Raw genomic sequence first — 21,296 nt, forward strand, 5'->3', positions numbered from 1 at the left:
GTTCAGCGTAGTGTGTGTGTATTATCAGTAGTACTGACACTCGTCTCTGAAGCGTGGTTCAGCGTAGTGTGTGTGTGTATTATCAGTAGTACTGACACTCGTCTCTGAAGCGTGGTTCAGCGTAGTGTGTGTGTATTATCAGTAGTACTGACACTCGTCTCTGAAGCGTGGCTCAGCGTAGTGTGTGTGTATTATCAGTAGTACTGACACTCGTCTCTGAAGCGTGGCTCAGCGTAGTGTGTGTGTATTATCAGTAGTACTGACACTCGTCTCTGAAGCGTGGCTCAGCGTTGGGTCCGACTCGGCCAAAGGTCCTGATGATCTCCATGTGTAGAGAGTGTTGGTCCTGGTACTGTGGGTCCTCCAGGAACGATGCTAGCTGCATCTTCACACGCTCCAACAGCTGGGACACACACACGCATTAATGCACACACACACACACACACACACACACACACACACACACACACACACACACACACACACACACACACACACACACACACACACACACACACACACACACTAATACATGCATGTACGCAAACACGCATGCCAACATGGATACTCCCCCTAATACACACAGACACAATACAAAACACACCTGTGCTCAAACATATAACCCAGACTTGTTTAACGCATGAGTGTAGTATGTGCATATATGAAAATCAGCATGTCCATACCTCTTTCTGCGTGACCGTCTCCATGATGGTACCAAAGGCAGGGATAGTAGATATCCTAACTGAACTATAAGCCAGACAGGAGTTAGAATAGAGCCAGGTCTCTGCTTTACTAAAACTACAATATGCAACTCAGAAGACAATATAAAACAGACCAACACCAACCAATCATCAGTGTGGATCATGTATGTTAATGCCAAGGTTAATGGTGATGTTAGATCATTCCAGTGTCCGTATGGATTTAAATAATACACTAAATAGAACCAGGAGGATGCAGAGGAAGGAGGGATAGAGAGAGGAGGAGAGGAGAGAAAACGTCTCGTCTTCGTTGACTCACAATTCAGGGCCACTGCACAGTGTTATAAGAGCCGGGGCCACCCGACGGTCTATTAAAGCTTCTGACATGCCTCGCAGAATCAACTGGAAACGGTTAGGAGGGAGGGAGAGAGGAACAGGTTAGGAGGGAGGGAGGGAGGGAGGGAGGGAGGGAGGGAGGGAGGGAGGGAGGGAGGGAGGGAGGGAGGGAGGAAGAGAGAGGTAGGGGTGAAGACAATCGTCCAGGACCTGAGGGTTGAGGGGGGGTCTGCTAAAAAGGGGGTGAGGAGAAGGATGGGTAATGCATTACAGCTGAGCATGCTGGGATGTTCTCCACATGCAGCCAGTCAGAGCGCGAGTTGGGGTAGTGTAGCAGACTGATGATGCGATGAACATGATTGGGTAGATCATGCCAGAAAGGACAAAATGACCTATATTGTCAGAACTGATCATCAAGTACATTACATATTTTGTCTTAATTGAGGACTAGGTTACGATTAAGGTTAGAGGTAAGGGTTTAAGGTAGTGTTTAGAAAGCATCATACTGCTGTCCTTTCAAGCATGGTTATATAGGGACTACCGGAGTGTGGGTTAGTGTCGCACACTGATGATGCCTGGTGTTAGTGACAGTAAACACAGAACCGCACACGGTCGACCGCACCTCAACCTCTACAGGAAGAAAGCCCAAAGAAGACTTTTACCCAGAGTCAGAGAGACCTTGAACTATCTAGGAGCACAGACAGGGCAACTACCCTAAAGACACACAGTTTAGAGAAAGCACCTACTTTGGAATTGATTTTGCAAAGTCTCATTGTCCCTCAGTTTTGAGGAAAAAATTCCTAAGTCAAACCATTGACTCCTTTAACAATGGTTGTATGTTTCCATACCAACTACAGTCCTGAAAGATCTGGTGTTATTCAATATATCCTCATCAAAGAGGGTAGGGGTCTTCCTGCGAGGTTGGAGGAGGGGTCGAGGTGGCCAGACAAGGCAGCAGGAGACACTTACATCTCAGGGTCGCTGGAGAGCGTGATGAGAGCAGGCACCACCCTCTGAGCCACCAGCGTCTCATTCACCCCCTTCACCAGCAGCTGATTGGACAACACAGCCGTGATGTCACAGCCCAGGGGCGGGTGATGGACAGAGCCAGCAGTGTCATGGCAACACGCCGAGAGAGGGAGGAGAGGGAAAAAGGAAAACAAAAAGAAAGAAAGAAAGTGATATACAAACGACAAGAAGTAGCAGCAGCGCCAAGGTAGGTACGCACGTCACGCACGCGCAAGCCCGCACGTAAACACACGTAAACAAGCAAAAAAGAAAAACAAACAATAAGTGAGAAGCCAAGCAAACTGAGCTGCTGAACAGAGTTGGTAGAAGTTCCCCCTAACCAGTGGTCCAGAGTCAGATTTTTGTTCATGCCCTAATAGTCATGGTTAGAACTGGGGGCAGAGGGATCAGATCCTAGATCTGTGGTTAGGGGCAACTTCTGCCGAGCCTGCAGAGAATGGTGGGGAGGGATATACCACTATGAGATGGTGATAGGGGGGTTATGTGTCTATACCACTATGACAGTGAAGGGAGATGTCCATACCGCTATGACAGTGAAGGGAGATGTCTATACCACTATGACAGTGAAGGGAGATGTCTATACCACTATGACAGTGAAGAGAGATGTCTATACCACTATGACAGTGAAGGGAGATGTCTATACCACTATGACAGTGAAGGGAGATGTCTATACCACTATGACAGTAAAGGGGGATGTCTATACCACTATGACAGTAAAGGGAGATGTCTATACCAATATGACAGTGAAGGGAGATGTCTATACCACTATGACAGTGAAGAGAGATGTCCATACCAGTATGACAGTAAAGGGGGGAGGGAGATGTCCATACCACTATGACAGTGAAGGGAGATGTCTATACCACTATGACAGTGAAGGGAGATGTCTATACCACTATGACAGTGAAGGGAGATGTCTATACCACTATGACAGTGAAGGGAGATGTCCATACCACTATGACAGTGAAGGGGGATGTCCATACCACTATGACAGTAAAGGGGGGAGGGAGATGTCCATACCACTATGACAGTGAAGGGAGATGTCTACACCACTATGACAGTGAAGGGGGATGTCTATACCACTATGACAGTGAAGGGAGATGTCTATACCACTATGACAGTGAAGGGAGATGTCTATACCACTATGACAGTGAAGGGAGATGTCTATACCACTATGACAGTGAAGGGAGATGTCTATACCACTATGACAGTGAAGGGAGATGTCTATACCACTATGACAGTGAAGGGGGTTGTCTATACCACTATGACAGTGAAGGGAGATGTCTATACCACTATGACAGTGAAGGGGGATGTCTATACCACTATGACAGTGAAGGGGAATGTCTATACCACTATGACAGTGAAGGGAGATGTCTATACCACTATGACAGTGAAGGGGGTTGTCTATACCCCTATGACAGTGAAGGGGGATGTCCATACCACTATGACAGTGAAGGGGGATGTCTATACCACTATGACAGTGAAGGGAGATGTCTATACCACTATGACAGTGAAGGGAGATGTCTATACCACTATGACAGTGAAGGGAGATGTCCATACCACTATGACAGTGAAGGGAGATTTCAATACCACTATGACAGTGAAAGGAGATGTCTACACCACTATGACAGTGAAGGGAGATGTCAATACCACTATGACAGTGAAGGGAGATGTCTATACCCCTATGACAGTGAAGGGAGATGTCTACACCACTATGACAGTGAAGGGAGATGTCTATACCACTATGACAGTGAAGGGGGATGTCTATACCACTATGACAGTAAAGGGGGATGTCCATACCACTATGATAGTGAAGGGAGATGTCTATACCACTATGACAGTGAAGAGAGATGTCTATACCACTATGACAGTGAAGAGAGATGTCCATACCACTATGATAGTGAAGGGAGATGTCCATACCACTATGACAGTGAAGGGGGGAGGGAGATGTCCATACCACTATGACAGTGAAGGGGGATGTCTATACCACTATGACAGTGAAGGGGGATGTCTATACCACTATGACAGTGAAGGGGGATGTCCATACCACTATGACAGTAAAGGGGATGTCCATATCACTATGACAGTAAAGGGGGATGTCCATCCCACTATGACAGTGAAGGGGGGATGTCCATCCCACTATGACAGCGAAGGGGGGAGGGAGATGTCCATACCACTATGACAGTGAAGGGGGATGTCCATACCACTATGACAGTGAAGGGGGATGTCTATACCACTATGACAGTGAAGGGAGATGTCCATACCACTATGACAGTGAAGGGAGATGTCTATACAACTATGACAGTGAAGGGAGATGTCTATACCACTATGACAGTGAAGGGAGATGTCTATACCACTATGACAGTGAAGGGAGATGTCTATACCACTATGAAAGGAAAGGGAGATGTCTATACCACTATGACAGTGAAGGGGGAAGTCCATACCACTATGACAGTGAAGGGGGATGTCTATACCACTATGACAGTGAAGGGAGATGTCTACACCACTATGACAGTGAAGGGAGATGTCTATACCACTATGACAGTGAAGGGAGATGTCTATACCACTATGACAGTGAAGGGAGATGTCTACACCACTATGACAGTGAAGGGAGATGTCTATACCACTATGACAGTGAAGGGGGATGTCTATACCACTATGACAGTGAAGGGGGATGTCTATACCACTATGACAGTGAAGGGAGATGTCTATACCACTATGACAGTGAAGGGGGATGTCTATACCACTATGACAGTGAAGGGGGATGTCTATACCACTATGACAGTGAAGGGAGATGTCTATACCACTATGACAGTGAAGGGAGATGTCTATACCCCTATGACAGTGAAGGGAGATGTCCATACCACTATGACAGTGAAGGGAGATGTCTATACCACTATGACAGTAAAGGGGGGAGGGAGATGTCCATACCACTATGACAGTGAAGGGAGATGTCCATACCACTATGACAGTGAAGGGAGATGTCTACACCACTATGACAGTGAAGAGAGATGTCTATACCACTATGACAGTGAAGGGGGATGTCTATCCCCCTATGACAGTGAAGAGAGATGTCTACACCACTATGACAGTGAAGGGGGGAGGGAGATGTCCGTACCACTATGACAGTGAAGGGGGATGTCTATACCACTATGACAGTGAAGGGGGATGTCCATACCACTATGACAGTGAAGGGGGATGTCCATACCACTATGACAGTGAAGGGGTATGTCCATACCACTATGACAGTGAAGGGGGATGTCCATACCACTATGACAGTGAAGGGGGATGTCCATACCACTATGACAGTAAAGGGGAAGTCCAAATCACTATGACAGTAAAGGGGGATGTCCATCCCACTATGACAGTGAAGGGGGGATGTCCATCCCACTATGACAGCGAAGGGGGGAGGGAGATGTCCATACCACTATGACAGTGAAGGGGGATGTCCATACCACTATGACAGTGAAGGGGGATGTCTATACCCCTATGACAGTGAAGGGAGATGTCTACACCACTATGACAGTGAAGGGGGATGTCTATACCACTATGACAGTGAAGGGAGATGTCTATACCACTATGACAGTGAAGGGAGATGTCCATACCACTATGACAGTGAAGGAGGATGTCCATACCACTATGACAGTGAAGGGGGATGTCTATACCACTATGACAGTGAAGGGGGATGTCTATACCACTATGACAGTGAAGGGAGATGTCTACACCACTATGACAGTGAAGGGAGATGTCTATACCACTATGACAGTGAAGGGAGATGTCTATACCACTATGACAGTGAAGGGAGATGTCTACACCACTATGACAGTGAAGGGAGATGTCTATACCACTATGACAGTGAAGGGGGATGTCTATACCACTATGACAGTGAAGGGGGATGTCTATACCACTATGACAGTGAAGGGGGATGTCTATACCACTATGACAGTGAAGGGAGATGTCTATACCACTATGACAGTGAAGGGAGATGTCTATACCCCTATGACAGTGAAGGGAGATGTCCATACCACTATGACAGTGAAGGGAGATGTCTATACCACTATGACAGTAAAGGGGGGAGGGAGATGTCCATACCACTATGACAGTGAAGGGAGATGTCCATACCACTATGACAGTGAAGGGAGATGTCTACACCACTATGACAGTGAAGAGAGATGTCTATACCACTATGACAGTGAAGGGGGATGTCTATCCCCCTATGACAGTGAAGAGAGATGTCTACACCACTATGACAGTGAAGGGGGGAGGGAGATGTCCGTACCACTATGACAGTGAAGGGGGATGTCTATACCACTATGACAGTGAAGGGGGATGTCCATACCACTATGACAGTGAAGGGGGATGTCCATACCACTATGACAGTGAAGGGGTATGTCCATACCACTATGACAGTGAAGGGGGATGTCCATACCACTATGACAGTGAAGGGGGGATGTCCATCCCACTATGACAGTTAAGGGGGATGTCCATACCACTATGACAGTAAAGGGGAAGTCCATATCACTATGACAGTAAAGGGGGATGTCCATCCCACTATGACAGTGAAGGGGGGATGTCCATCCCACTATGACAGCGAAGGGGGGAGGGAGATGTCCATACCACTATGACAGTGAAGGGGGATGTCCATACCACTATGACAGTGAAGGGGGATGTCTATACCCCTATGACAGTGAAGGGAGATGTCTACACCACTATGACAGTGAAGGGGGATGTCTATACCACTATGACAGTGAAGGGAGATGTCTATACCACTATGACAGTGAAGGGAGATGTCCATACCACTATGACAGTGAAGGAGGATGTCCATACCACTATGACAGTGAAGGGGGATGTCTATACCACTATGACAGTGAAGGGAGATGTCTATACCACTATGACAGTGAAGGGAGATGTCTATACCACTATGACAGTGAAGGGGGATGTCCATACCACTATGACAGTGAAGGGGGATGTCTATACCACTATGACAGTGAAGGGAGATGTCTATACCACTATGACAGTGAAGGGAGATGTCTATACCACTATGACAGTAAAGGGGGATGTCTATACCACTATGACAGTGAAGAGAGATGTCCATACCACTATGACAGTAAAGCGGGGAGGGAGATATCCGTACCACTATGACAGTGAAGGGGGATGTCTATACCACTATGACAGTGAAGGGGGATGTCCATACCACTATGACAGTGAAGGGGGATGTCCATACCACTATGACAGTGAAGGGGGATGTCCATACCACTATGACAGTGAAGGGGGATGTCCATACCACTATGACAGTGAAGGGGGATGTCCATACCACTATGACAGTGAAGGGGGGATGTCCATCCCACTATGACAGTAAAGGGGGATGTCCATACCACTATGACAGTAAAGGGGAAGTCCATATCACTATGACAGTAAAGGGGGATGTCCATCCCACTATGACAGTAAAGGGGGATGTCCATCCCACTATGACAGTGAAGGGGGGATGTCCATCCCACTATGACAGCGAAGGGGGGAGGGAGATGTCCATACCACTATGACAGTGAAGGGGGATGTCCATACCACTATGACAGTGAAGGGGGATGTCCATACCACTATGACAGTGAAGGGAGATGTCCATCCCACTATGACAGTGAAGGGAGATGTCCATCCCACTATGACAGTGAAGGGGGATGTCCATCCCACTATGACAGTGAAGGGGGGATGTCCATCCCACTATGACAGTAAAGGGGGATGTCCATACCACTATGACAGTGAAGGGGGATGTCCATCCCACTATGACAGTGAAGGGGGGATGTCCATCCCACTATGACAGCGAAGGGGGGAGGGAGATGTCCATACCACTATGACAGTGAAGGGGGATGTCCATACCACTATGACAGTGAAGGGGGATGTCTATACCACTATGACAGTGAAGGGAGATGTCCATCCCACTATGACAGTGAAGGGAGATGTCCATCCCACTATGACAGTGAAGGGGGATGTCCATCCCACTATGACAGTGAAGGGGGGATGTCCATCCCACTATGACAGTAAAGGGGGATGTCCATACCACTATGACAGTGAAGGGGTGTGTCCATACCACTATGACAGTGAAGGGAGATGTCCATACCACTATGACAGTGAAGGGGGATGTCCATACCACTATGACAGTGAAGGGGGATGTCCATACCACTATGACAGTGAAGGGGGATGTCTATACCACTATGACAGTGAAGGGAGATGTCTATACCACTATGACAGTAAAGGGGATGTCCATATCACTATGACAGTAAAGGGGGATGTCCATCCCACTTTGACAGTGAAGGGGGGATGTCCATCCCACTATGACAGTAAAGGGGGATGTCCATCCCACTATGACAGTAAAGGGGGATGTCCATCCCACTATGACAGTAAAGGGGGATGTCCATTCCACTATGACAGTGAAGGGGGATGTCTATACCACTATGACAGTGAAGAGAGATGTCTATACCACTATGACAGTAAAGGGGGATGTCTATACCACTATGACAGTGAAGGGAGATGTCTATACCACTATGACAGTGAAGGGAGATGTCTATACCACTATGACAGTGAAGGGAGATGTCTATACCACTATGACAGTGAAGGGAGATGTCTACACCACTATGACAGTGAAAGGGTATGTCTACACCACTATGACAGTGAAGAGAGATGTGTATACCACTATGACAGTGAAGGGAGATGTCTATACCACTATGACAGTGAAGGGAGATGTCTATACCACTATGACAGTGAAGGGAGATGTCTATACCACTATGACAGTGAAGGGAGATGTCTATACCACTATGACAGTGAAGGGAGATGTCTATACCACTATGACAGTGAAGGGAGATGTCTATACCACTATGACAGTGAAGGGAGATGTCTATACCACTATGACAGTGAAGGGGGATGTCCATACCACTATGACAGTGAAGGGGGATGTCTATACCACTATGACAGTGAAGGGAGATGTCTATACCACTATGACAGTGAAGGGAGATGTCTATACCACTATGACAGTAAAGGGGGATGTCTATACCACTATGACAGTGAAGGGGGATGTCCATACCACTATGACAGTGAAGGGGGATGTCTATACCACTATGACAGTGAAGGGAGATGTCTATACCACTATGACAGTGAAGGGAGATGTCTATACCACTATGACAGTAAAGGGGGATGTCCATACCACTATGACAGTGAAGGGGGATGTCTATACCACTATGACAGTGAAGGGAGATGTCTATACCACTATGACAGTGAAGGGAGATGTCCATACCACTATGACAGTAAAGGGGGGAGGGAGATGTCCGTACCACTATGACAGTGAAGGGGGATGTCTATACCACTATGACAGTGAAGGGGGATGTCCATACCACTATGACAGTGAAGGGGGATGTCCATACCACTATGACAGTGAAGGGGGATGTCCATACCACTATGACAGTGAAGGGGGATGTCCATACCACTATGACAGTGAAGGGGGATGTCCATACCACTATGACAGTGAAGGGGGATGTCCATACCACTATGACAGTGAAGGGGGGATGTCCATCCCACTATGACAGTAAAGGGGGATGTCCATACCACTATGACAGTAAAGGGGAAGTCCATATCACTATGACAGTAAAGGGGGATGTCCATCCCACTATGACAGTGAAGGGGGGATGTCCATCCCACTATGACAGCGAAGGGGGGAGGGAGATGTCCATACCACTATGACAGTGAAGGGGGATGTCCATACCACTATGACAGTGAAGGGGGATGTCCATCCCACTATGACAGTGAAGGGAGATGTCCATCCCACTATGACAGTGAAGGGGGATGTCCATCCCACTATGACAGTGAAGGGGGGATGTCCATCCCACTATGACAGTAAAGGGGGATGTCCATACCACTATGACAGTGAAGGGGGATGTCCATCCCACTATGACAGTAAAGGGGGATGTCCATACCACTATGACAGTGAAGGGGGATGTCCATACCACTATGACAGTGAAGGGAGATGTCTATACCACTATGACAGTGAAGGGAGATGTCTATACCACTATGACAGTGAAGGGAGATGTCTATACCACTATGACAGTGAAGGGAGATGTCTATACCACTATGACAGTGAAGGGAGATGTCCATCCCACTATGACAGTGAAGGGGGATGTCCATCCCACTATGACAGTGAAGGGGGGATGTCCATCCCACTATGACAGTAAAGGGGGATGTCCATACCACTATGACAGTGAAGGGGGATGTCCATACCACTATGACAGTGAAGGGAGATGTCCATCCCACTATGACAGTAAAGGGGGATGTCCATCCCACTATGACAGTAAAGGGGGATGTCCATCCCACTATGACAGTAAAGGGGGATGTCCATCCCACTATGACAGTAAAGGGGGATGTCCATATCACTATGACAGTAAAGGGGGATGTCCATCCCACTATGACAGTAAAGGGGGATGTCCATCCCACTATGACAGTAAAGGGGGATGTCCATTCCACTATGACAGTGAAGGGGGATGTCCATTCCACTATGACAGTGAAGGGGGATGTCTACACCACTATGACAGTGAAGAGAGATGTCTATACCACTATGACAGTGAAGGGAGATGTCTATACCACTATGAAAGTGAAGGGAGATGTCTATACCACTATGACAGTGAAGGGAGATGTCTATACCACTATGACAGTGAAGGGAGATGTCTACACCACTATGACAGTGAAAGGGTATGTCTACACCACTATGACAGTGAAGAGAGATGTGTATACCACTATGACAGTGAAGGGAGATGTCTATACCACTATGACAGTGAAGGGAGATGTCTATACCACTATGACAGTGAAGGGAGATGTCTATACCACTATGACAGTGAAGGGAGATGTCTATACCACTATGACAGTGAAGGGGGATGTCTATACCACTATGACAGTGAAGGGGGATGTCTATACCACTATGACAGTGAAGGGAGATTTCTATACCACTATGACAGTGAAGGGAGATGTCCATACCACTATGACAGTGAAGGGAGATGTCTATACCACTATGACAGTGAAGGGAGATGTCTATACCACTATGACAGTGAAGGGAGATGTCCATACCACTATGACAGTGAAGGGGGATGTCTATACCACTATGACAGTAAAGGGGGGAGGGAGATGTCCATACCACTATGACAGTGAAGGGAGATGTCCATACCACTATGACAGTGAAGGGAGATGTCCATACCACTATGACAGTGAAGGGAGATGTCTATACCACTATGACAGTGAAGGGAGATGTCTATACCACTATGACAGTGAAGGGAGATGTCTATACCACTATGACAGTGAAGGGAGATGTCTATACCACTATGACAGTGAAGGGGGATGTCTATACCACTATGAAAGTGAAGGGAGATGTCTATACCACTATGACAGTGAAGGGAGATGTCTATACCACTATGACAGTGAAGGGAGATGTCTACACCACTATGACAGTGAAAGGGTATGTCTATACCACTATGACAGTGAAGAGAGATGTGTATACCACTATGACAGTGAAGGGAGATGTCTATACCACTATGACAGTGAAGGGAGATGTCTATACCACTATGACAGTGAAGGGAGATGTCTATACCACTATGACAGTGAAGGGGGATGTCTATACCACTATGACAGTGAAGGGAGATGTCTATACCACTATGACAGTGAAGGGGGATGTCTATACCACTATGACAGTAAAGGGAGATGTCTATACCACTATGACAGTGAAGGGAGATGTCTATACCACTATGACAGTGAAGGGAGATGTCTATACCACTATGACAGTGAAGGGAGATGTCTATACCACTATGACAGTGAAGGGAGATGTCTATACCACTATGACAGTGAAGGGAGATGTCTATACCACTATGACAGTGAAGGGGGATGTCTATACCACTATGACAGTGAAGGGGGATGTCTATACCACTATGACAGTGAAGGGAGATTTCTATACCACTATGACAGTGAAGGGAGATGTCCATACCACTATGACAGTGAAGGGAGATGTCTATACCACTATGACAGTGAAGGGAGATGTCTATACCACTATGACAGTGAAGGGAGATGTCCATACCACTATGACAGTGAAGGGGGATGTCTATACCACTATGACAGTAAAGGGGGGAGGGAGATGTCCATACCACTATGACAGTGAAGGGAGATGTCCATACCACTATGACAGTGAAGGGAGATGTCTATACCACTATGACAGTGAAGGGAGATGTCCATACCACTATGACAGTGAAGGGAGATGTCTATACCACTATGACAGTAAAGGGGGGAGGGAGATGTCCATACCACTATGACAGTGAAGGGGGATGTCTATACCACTATGACAGTGAAGGGAGATGTCTATACCACTATGACAGTGAAGGGAGATGTCTATACCACTATGACAGTGAAGGGAGATGTCTATACCACTATGACAGTGAAGGGAGATGTCTATACCACTATGACAGTGAAGGGGGATGTCCATACCACTATGACAGTGAAGGGAGATGTCTATACCACTATGACAGTGAAGGGGGATGTCCATACCACTATGACAGTGAAGGGAGATGTCTATACCACTATGACAGTGAAGGGGGATGTCCATACCACTATGACAGTGAAGGGGGATGTCCATACCACTATGACAGTGAGGGGCTCTGGGAAGGGGCTAGGGATTAAAATGGAGTCAGGCCCTTGAGAGGGAAGGCAATAACAAGCAGAGGCTGCTGCAGGGGAAAGACATAGGGAGGCATTTCAAACCAGTATAGTTCTGTTTGCATAATACAACTCAAAAACCTTTACAATCCAGTCGATGTTCCAACAATACTTATCTATTAAAACTGGAAGATTAAATCAGCAAGAAGACTACTTCTAGTCCATGACAAAACAGGTTTCAATAAAAACAGGTTTCAATAAAACATTTTAGATACAGCATACATCAAACAAAATACAGTGTCATTCTTATATGGTGTAGACTATAAAACATGTTATTACGTGAGCAAATGTGTGTGTGTGAAGGTGTGTGTGGAGTGTTGTGGCAGGGCGTCGTACCTCAAACATGCGTGCGGCGGTACAGCGGACTAGAGCGGAGGTATGGACCACTCCATACCATAGCACTGTCAGTAACAACTCATGGTACACTGGGTTAGCCCTGAGAGAGAGGAGAGAGAGAGATGGAGGGGAGAGAGCGAGATGGGGTTGTAGAGAGAGAGAGAGAGAGAGAAAGAGCGGGAGAAAGGGGGTGGAGAGAGAGAGATGGAGGGGGAGAGAGAGAGAGAAAGAGAGGGGGAGAAATGGGGTAGAGAGACAGAGAGATGGAGGGGGAGAGAGAGAGATGGGTTTGTAGAGAGAGAGGGGGGAAAGAGAGGGGTGGAGAGAGACGGAGAAAGAGATCCAAGTAAGTAACAGTAAAGAGTTTATTACACGATTGTTGCCCATTCATTCTTACTAATGTGTGTGTGTGTGTGTGTGTGTGTGTGTGTGTGTTACCCCAGCTCTACAAAGGAGGCTTTGAGGCTGTCCAGGGGGGCATGTGAGAGAGACAGTGTCGTCATGACGTCCTCTAGAAAACCAACAAGCAGCTTACGATCCTCATCCTGCAGGAAACACACATATTACACACACGCACATTATATAATTTATTAATACATACATTATATAAAATACACACATATAATAGATGAATACATACATTATTAATACAAACATTATATGCTGAGTATCAACAGTTATGAGAAAGACAGGTGACTGTCCCAACGACAGACATGTTTACCTGATTGTAGCATGTCAGTACTCCTGTAGCATAAATGGGGACAGTAGCCTTGGTCAGAATACCATTCCCAGTTAAAGCATCTAGGAGAAACAGAATACAAATACTTCATCAATGACAGATAGAAAGGAGAAATTGACATATGACCATGTAGCTGATTTCCAGTTCAGTGAGCTTATAAAAACAGATAATAGTTGGCAGGCAACACAAGGCCTGACACAAACACTTCCCACTTCCCACAACAACAAACTAAAACACTTGGCAGAGATCTGAGCACACGCTTGTTTTAATATTCAGAGGATGAAAGAGAGACAGGGACACACCAAATCCCACTGAGTGTGTGTGTGTCTTCCACTTACCCACATTCTCTTCAGAGAGCCGTAGGATCTCTTGGAACTGCGGTTTTACCTGAAAGAGAGAGGAGAGACCGCTATAGTCTGCACCATTGAAATGAATAAAACAGCACAGATTCCTTCCGGCAAAAGGCCTACACTAGATGCTCTTACCTTAGTGTTAGTGAAGATCTTGCCAAATGTGCGACAGAGTCTCCAGAAGAAACGTGAGAACTCATGGACACAAGTAGTGGAGGCTACGTTAATACGACCTACTATGTCTATCAGCTGGGGAAGACTGGGGAGAGAGGAGAGGGAGTCAGGAGTGTGTGTGTGGCTGTGTGTGTGTGTGTGTGTCAATGTGTGTACTGCATAGACCACTCACAGTTGGTTGACCACCCACAGCAGACTGTCCCAGCCTGTGGTGCCCTCATGTTCTAGCTGGTAATCATACAGGATGAGAAGGGCGCTCAGCGTCTCCCGGCTGCCAACGATAGTCGCTATATCCTGCAGAGGAGACGCCGGACGAGGGAACCGCGTCACTGGGGGGGGGTCAAACAGAGGTCAGAGGTTGGGGTTAAAGTTCAGGGAAGGAAAATACTAGAGATTATGGGAGAATATTGGAGTCAGAACATAGCAAGGTTACTGGTCACCAATTGTGTCAGTGTGTTTCCTACCCTCTATGGGGGGAATTTCTCCTTGCAGGTTAACTCTGTGTGTGAAGGGAGCGTTCTGGATCACCACAGAGAACAGAGGAGGGATGAGAGACTGGAGGGCAGACAGGAACATGTGGAGCTTGTGTTCATCAAGACCATGTTCTCCCTGCTGGAGAAAAGGAGAAAGGGAGGGGACAGAGAAAGAGAGAGGGGAGTGAGAGAGAGGGAAGGAAGGAGAGAGAGAGAGGTGAGAGAGGGAGGAGATGAAGGAGAGAGAGAGTGAGAGAGAGGGAGGGAGGTGAGAGAGGGAGGAGATGAAGGAGAGAGAGCGAGAGAGAGAGAGAGAGGGGAGGATATGAAGGAGAGCGAGAGAGAGAGAGGGAAGGAGAGAGAGGGAGGGAGAGGGCAGTTAGTGTTCACTTCTTTATCTAGATTCTAGAATGTTAGCGTCAACATCAAAACTTTTCTTACATATACCAAATAAACAAAGTCCTGTGGGTTTACCTACCTTGAGAAGTTTCTCTATGCGGGCCAGTAGAGAGGGGATGAGAGTGGTCTGGAGATTTCCCAGCTCTGTGGTCCAGGCAGCGAATGCTGGGATGAACACCTGGTGGATAGCACTGACCACCCTCTCGGATGGGTCACCAAGGGACAGCAACATCAGCTCGAAACCCTGAACGCAACATGAACACAACACGACCACAGTCAGTATAACATGACCACATTCAACACAACCAAAACACAAGAACGGTCAGAAATCCTTTTCTAACATGCATGCACGCACGCACGCACACACCTGGGAGTACTTGTCAGGGTCGTCGATGTATCCCATGATGATAGCGAGGCTTTTGACCACAGCCTCTCTGACCATGTCTGCCTTGTCTTCAGCCAGCATCTGCTGCAGCATGGACAACACCAGGGAACTACGGATCTCCTTCTGTTAACACACAGACATATAAACAGATTAGAACGCGCACGCACGCACAGGTGTAGCCGAGTCTCTTACAGGCAGATAAGATGTGATGGCAGGCGTGTGTACAGGTGTTTGTGTATGTATGCAAAGGTGTGTGTTTAGTGTGTGTGTGTGTGTGTGTATTATTGGTGTGTGGGTCAGCTGTTTATACACCCACACCTGCCCGCAATTACTAATAACCAATCTGCAACTGTCTGACTATATGCGATAAAGTGTAAATCTGAGTCTCGCATAGGGCTGTTACGGTGACCGTATTACCACCACACCGGCAGTCACGAGTCATGACCGCAGTCATATTCCACGTGACCGTTTGGTCACAGTACCGTAACTAGGCTTCTCCATGCTCGAATGCTGCTGATGGTCATTAGTAGCCTACCAAACTTGCTAACAGCCTGGTACTCAGCACTCTATTGTCCCTCGAAATCACTCTGACAACAATGCAAATGTTATTGAAAATCTAATCAAACACTTCATGAGAGCCCATGAGCTCATGTTGAGCAACATTTCTATAGGCTATGCAATTGGGTGAGAAAACAGAATTGATGGCCTCTAATAAAAAGAGGAGGATCCCATCAGCTTTCTATAGGCTAGGCCCACTATATTTATTTCTCAACTTTCCTAATATTAAGCACATTGCTTCGCTTTATAGCAGGAGTATAGCCTACCTGGCTGGCATGAAAATAAACCAAGGGAAAAGTGTACTCCATTCACTATTTAAGTGCATAGATGAAATATATTTTTTACCCCTGCCCCGAGACAGGTGCATGATAATGGTCATCAAAAGTAATTTCACACATGTTATTGTGTATACAGTACCAGTCAAAAGTTTGGACACACCTACTCATTCCACGGTTTTTCTTTATTTTGACTATTTTCTACATTGTACAATAAAAGTGAAGACATCAATCATGTAGTAATAAAAAAAAAAGTGTTATATTTGAGATTCTTCAAAGTAGCCACCCTATGCCTTGATGACAGCTTTGCACACTCTTGGCATTCTCTCAACCAGCTTCATGAGTTAGTCACCTGGAATGCATTTCAATTAACAGGTGTGCCTTGTTAAAAGTTAATTTGTGTAATTTATTTCCTTCTTAATGCATTTGAGCCAATCAGTTGTGTTGTGACAATGTAGGGGTGGTATACAGAAGAGAGCCCTATTTGGTAAAAGACTTAAGTCCATATTATGGCAAGAACAGCTCAAACAAGCAAAGAGAAATGACAGTCCATCATTACTTTAAGACATGAAGGTCAGTCAAAGGAAAAGTTCAAGAACTTTGAAAGTTTCTTCAAGTGCAGTCGCAAAAACCATCAAGCGCTACGATGAAACTGGCTCTTATGAGGACCGCCACAGGAAAGGAAGACCCAGAGTTACCTCTGCTGCAGAGGATAAGTTCATTAGAGCTACTAGCCTCAGAAATTGCAGCCCAAATAAATGCTTCAGAGTTCTAGTAACAGACACATCTCAAAATCCACTGCGTGAATCAGGCCTTCATGGTCGAATTGCTGCAAAGAAACCACTACTAAAGGACACCAATAAGAAGAAGAGACTTGCTTGGTCCAAGAAACACGAGCAATGGACATTAGACTGGTGGAAATCTGTCCTTTGGTCTGATGAGTCCAAATTGGAGATTTTTGGTTCCAACCGTCATGTCTTTGTGTGACACCGAGTAAGTGAATGGATGATCGCTGCATATGTGGTTCCCACCATGAAGCATGGAGGTGTGATGGTGTGGGGGTGCTTTGCTTGTGACACTGTCTGTGATTTATTTAGAATTCAAGGCACACTTAACCAGCATGGCTACCACAGCATTCTGCAGCGATATGCCATCCCATCTGGTTTGCGCTTAGTGGGACTATCATTTGTTTTTCAACTGGACAATGACCCAACACACCTCCAGGCCGTATAAGGGCTATTTGACCAAGAAGGAGAGTTACGGAGTGCTGCATCAGATGACCTGGCATCCACAATCACCCGACCTCAACCCAATTGACATGGTTTGGGATGAGTTGGACCGCAGAGTGAAGGAAAAGCAGCCAACAAGTGCTCAACATATGTGGGAACTCCTTCAAGACTGTTGGAAAAGCATTCCAGGTGAAGCTGGTTGAGATAATGCCAAGCGTGTGCAAAGCTGTCATCAAGGCTGTCATCAAGGCTAATTTGAAGAATCTAAAATATATTTTGATTTGTTTAACACTTCTTTGGTTACTACATGATTTCATATGTGATATTTCGTAGTTTTGATGTCTTCACTATTATTCTACAAGGTAGAAAATAGTACAAATAAAGAAAAATCGAATGAGCAGGTGTCCAAACTTTTGACTGATACTGCATGTAAAGACAAGATTAAATCAAGAATAGTCTGATGAGTGACAATATTAGCCTATCACTTGTGAACGATGTATTATCACATGTGAATGAAGCCAGCTGGTGTGCAGTAAGGCAAGAAACAGGGGATTCCTTTTTTTGAGACTTTTTCAAATCATAGTCCCACACCTCATGTAACCTAACCCATAGTCCTATATGTTTTGATAAGGTTTGTATTACAACTCAAGTGGCCAAATAACTTCTTAAAATTAAACACATGAATCCGCTTTACAACCGGTGTAGACCCTAACTGTATACAGGGGGAAGATTATTTTCACCATAAAAATGCTCCTTTATAATGAAGCATTAAATGCCTAATCACATTTGTTGTCACTTTTGAGAATGGTGTTTTCCCAATAATTGAGTGCATTTTGGAACATTCGCGCTTATAGCCAACTGCCATGTGCGCATTAGTGAGCTTATAGATGTGAAGAAATAGCCTAATAGTTTAAAAATGTCTTTCTCGCAGAGAAGAATTTAGATATCTGAGAGAGCCATGTGAGTGAGAGTTGCTTCAGAACATGCAGCTGGGAGAAGGGAATTATAATTATAATATTCAGCCCAAGAACAGAACGGCCACTGGACACAAAAGGCATGAATTTTTTAAGGGGTGGAAATTCGAGGCATTATCAAGTGCTTGTCAAATTGTGAATGAGAGACTGATGAAGTGTGTACAGCCTGTGCAAGAAACAAAGCAGAGGTCATTCCTTTCAAGCAACTTTTTTCAAAAATCGCATCATGCAGCCTAAGAATGTATTAAAAATCTAAACATATAGCCCAAGTTTGTATCGCAACTAAAGTTGCATAAATAACTCTAAATTAAGCACATAGGAGGACTTCTTTCTTTGTTAACAGCTCAACACAGAATAGCCGCATGTGCGCACTCCCTCAGAAATTGTTTGGAGAAAACCTCCTTTCTATTTTATTCAGCTATGTTCAATTGTATTCTTCATACTATAAAATAATGCCACGGAATTCTAAGCAAATCTTGTCCGCTAAATGAACTAGTGTAGCCCACAGCCATATGGCATAGCCAAAGTTTAATATATATATATTTAAAAAAAAGTTATACCTTTATTTAACTAGGCAAGTGGGTTAAGAACAAATTCTTATTTCCAATGATGGCCTAATCCGGCCAAACCTATGGGACTCCCAATCACGGCCGGATGTGATACAGCCTGGATTCGAACCAGGTTACTGTAGTGATACCTCTTGCACTGAGATGCAGTGCCTTAGAACGCTGCGCCACTCAGGAGCCCCGAGTGAGATCAGGGCTTAACATAAAGACAACTCAGAGTAAGCTATTATGTTCTTCTGAAATAGACTACATTTTCTTCCTATCATGTTTCTGTCTAAAATAAGTCATGGAGTTATTGTGATAGTGTAGGCTATATTAAATGGATTTATTAGACTTTTTAAAATGTAGATGTTCCAAAGGTCTGCATCAGTGGCTTGTAGGTTATGTGTGGAAGCTAGGAGATGCTAAATGTGTTTGTTAATTAACGGTCAATTACCGTGATACCGGCAGTTATTTGCTTGACAATCACCGGCTGACAGAATGTAATGACCGCCACAGCCCTAGGCCTGCACCCAACCCTAACCCACTAATATAGAAATTGCTCTGTAGGCTAGTCAGTCAGTCAGAGGCGGTGGAACTATATTTGGTCAGGGGGTGCAGGATTTTTTTGTTGTTGCCTGATTTAGAGATGTAGAGTTTCTGCTTATAATTTCCGACATTTTGGTAGGCTTGTCAATAATTAGATACATGCAGCTTCTATTCTGTCATTACATGTTGCCCGGGAAGACTAAGTAAACCTTTGAAAAACAAATGACATCTGTTTCACCGGCTGTAAGGAAATATAAAGCTGTGAAAACAACCCAACGTGTTACTGATAAGATCTCAGTTCGGCTTGGATGCATATTTTATTTGGTTGAAATACTATCAGCTTTTATGATGCTGATAAAGATAACATCTCAACAGACAGTATCTAACTGCAAATTCACATTCTCTCAAGATGCTGAAAGAAAGAAATCATTTTCTCCACTTCTGTTCTCGAGTCACAATTTAGCCTAGATTTGGGGTATCATTTTACTGCAAGAAATGCTTAATTCTGCAGGAGTTAATATTAAGGCTATGTGAGAGGTTATAGACCTACAGTCAGTGTCCAGATTTCAGTTTCCATTTAACCCATCTGAATAGTAGGCTACAGTTCCCTTGACATGCCATAGGCCTATTTGAAGTCCCCAACATGTGAATGTCGAATTTGTATAGCGCCTCAAAATCATCACACACAACATAGCCGGATTTCAGCACTGCAGTCCTCTTTTGCCACCTCACCAAATCTTTCCTAAACATTACTTTTCTGGCCCTCCAATCTCTTTATTTTCAACTCTCTTTATTCAACCTGCCAGCCACCCACCCGCCCTTCATCCACACAATATTTAAATGACCCTAAACCCGCCAGCACCGTGGATATAACTGCGGGTTGAGTCAACTCATGCATCGCTAGCGTGTGTATGAGTCTTACAGGCAGGTAAGGTGCTAAGGCTCCACAGGCTTCTGCTACCAACAACCTCCTCTCTGGATACTTATGGTTGATCTGGAGAAAGAGAGAAGAGAGAGAGAGAGAGGGAAAGGAGAGAGAGAGAGAGGAGGGTGGGTTGGGGGAGACAGAAAGAAAGAGACACAACATGAGATTCTGGGACAGACATGACCCTGTAGATTAGAAAGTGTTGATCTTAAGCATTCCTCGTGGTTTGTCTTTATTGGGATGTTATTGGACCTGTGGCTCAATATATTAGTAATATCCATAGTAACAGATATTTCTTTATGTATCAACACTTTACACAAGTAAAAAAAATTATAAAATAAGGAATATTTTCAGGAAGAAAAAAGAGAGAAAGGACAGAGAGCGAGAGAGAAAGGACAGAGAAGGAGAGAGAAAGGACAGAGAAGGAGAGAGAAAGGACAGAGAAGGAGAGAGAAAGGACAGAGAAGGAGAGAGAAAGGACAGAGAAGGAGAGAGAAAGGACAGAGAAGGAGAGAGAAAGGACAGAGAAGGAGAGAGAAAGGACAGAGAGCGAGAGAGAAAGGACAGAGAAGGAGAGAGAAAGGACAGAGAGCGAGA

The 21,296-nt window shown here is 45.4% G+C and overlaps 1 protein-coding gene across 8 annotated transcripts in view; it reads right to left on the bottom strand.

The window, feature by feature from the left end:
- The window catches only part of relch (RAB11 binding and LisH domain, coiled-coil and HEAT repeat containing), a 54,964-nt gene that overhangs the window by 9,765 nt on the left and 23,903 nt on the right, over positions 1 to 21,296 (bottom strand). For 5 of the 8 annotated variants that reach the window (XM_045702065.2, XM_045702068.2, XM_045702069.2 and 2 more), the window contains 13 exons: positions 20,697 to 20,768; positions 15,627 to 15,767; positions 15,339 to 15,503; positions 14,852 to 14,999; positions 14,560 to 14,716; positions 14,349 to 14,472; positions 14,202 to 14,250; positions 13,846 to 13,925; positions 13,563 to 13,669; positions 13,125 to 13,224; positions 2,004 to 2,086; positions 684 to 747; positions 265 to 403 (listed from right to left, as the gene is read on the bottom strand). In XM_045702065.2, the coding sequence (XP_045558021.2) occupies positions 265 to 403; positions 684 to 747; positions 2,004 to 2,086; positions 13,125 to 13,224; positions 13,563 to 13,669; positions 13,846 to 13,925; positions 14,202 to 14,250; positions 14,349 to 14,472; positions 14,560 to 14,716; positions 14,852 to 14,999; positions 15,339 to 15,503; positions 15,627 to 15,767; positions 20,697 to 20,768 (1,429 nt within the window). Of the gene's footprint in view, positions 1 to 264; positions 404 to 683; positions 748 to 1,017; positions 1,101 to 2,003; positions 2,087 to 13,124; positions 13,225 to 13,562; positions 13,670 to 13,845; positions 13,926 to 14,201; positions 14,251 to 14,348; positions 14,473 to 14,559; positions 14,717 to 14,851; positions 15,000 to 15,338; positions 15,504 to 15,626; positions 15,768 to 20,696; positions 20,769 to 21,296 lie in introns of all 8 variants that reach the window. The other 3 variants (XM_045702063.2, XM_045702067.2, XM_045702064.2) reach the window with 2 other exon arrangements.

This window comes from Salmo salar, chromosome 19 (genome assembly GCF_965601325.2).
Source record: "Salmo salar chromosome 19, fSalSal1, whole genome shotgun sequence".
Lineage (NCBI taxonomy): Eukaryota > Metazoa > Chordata > Actinopteri > Salmoniformes > Salmonidae > Salmo > Salmo salar.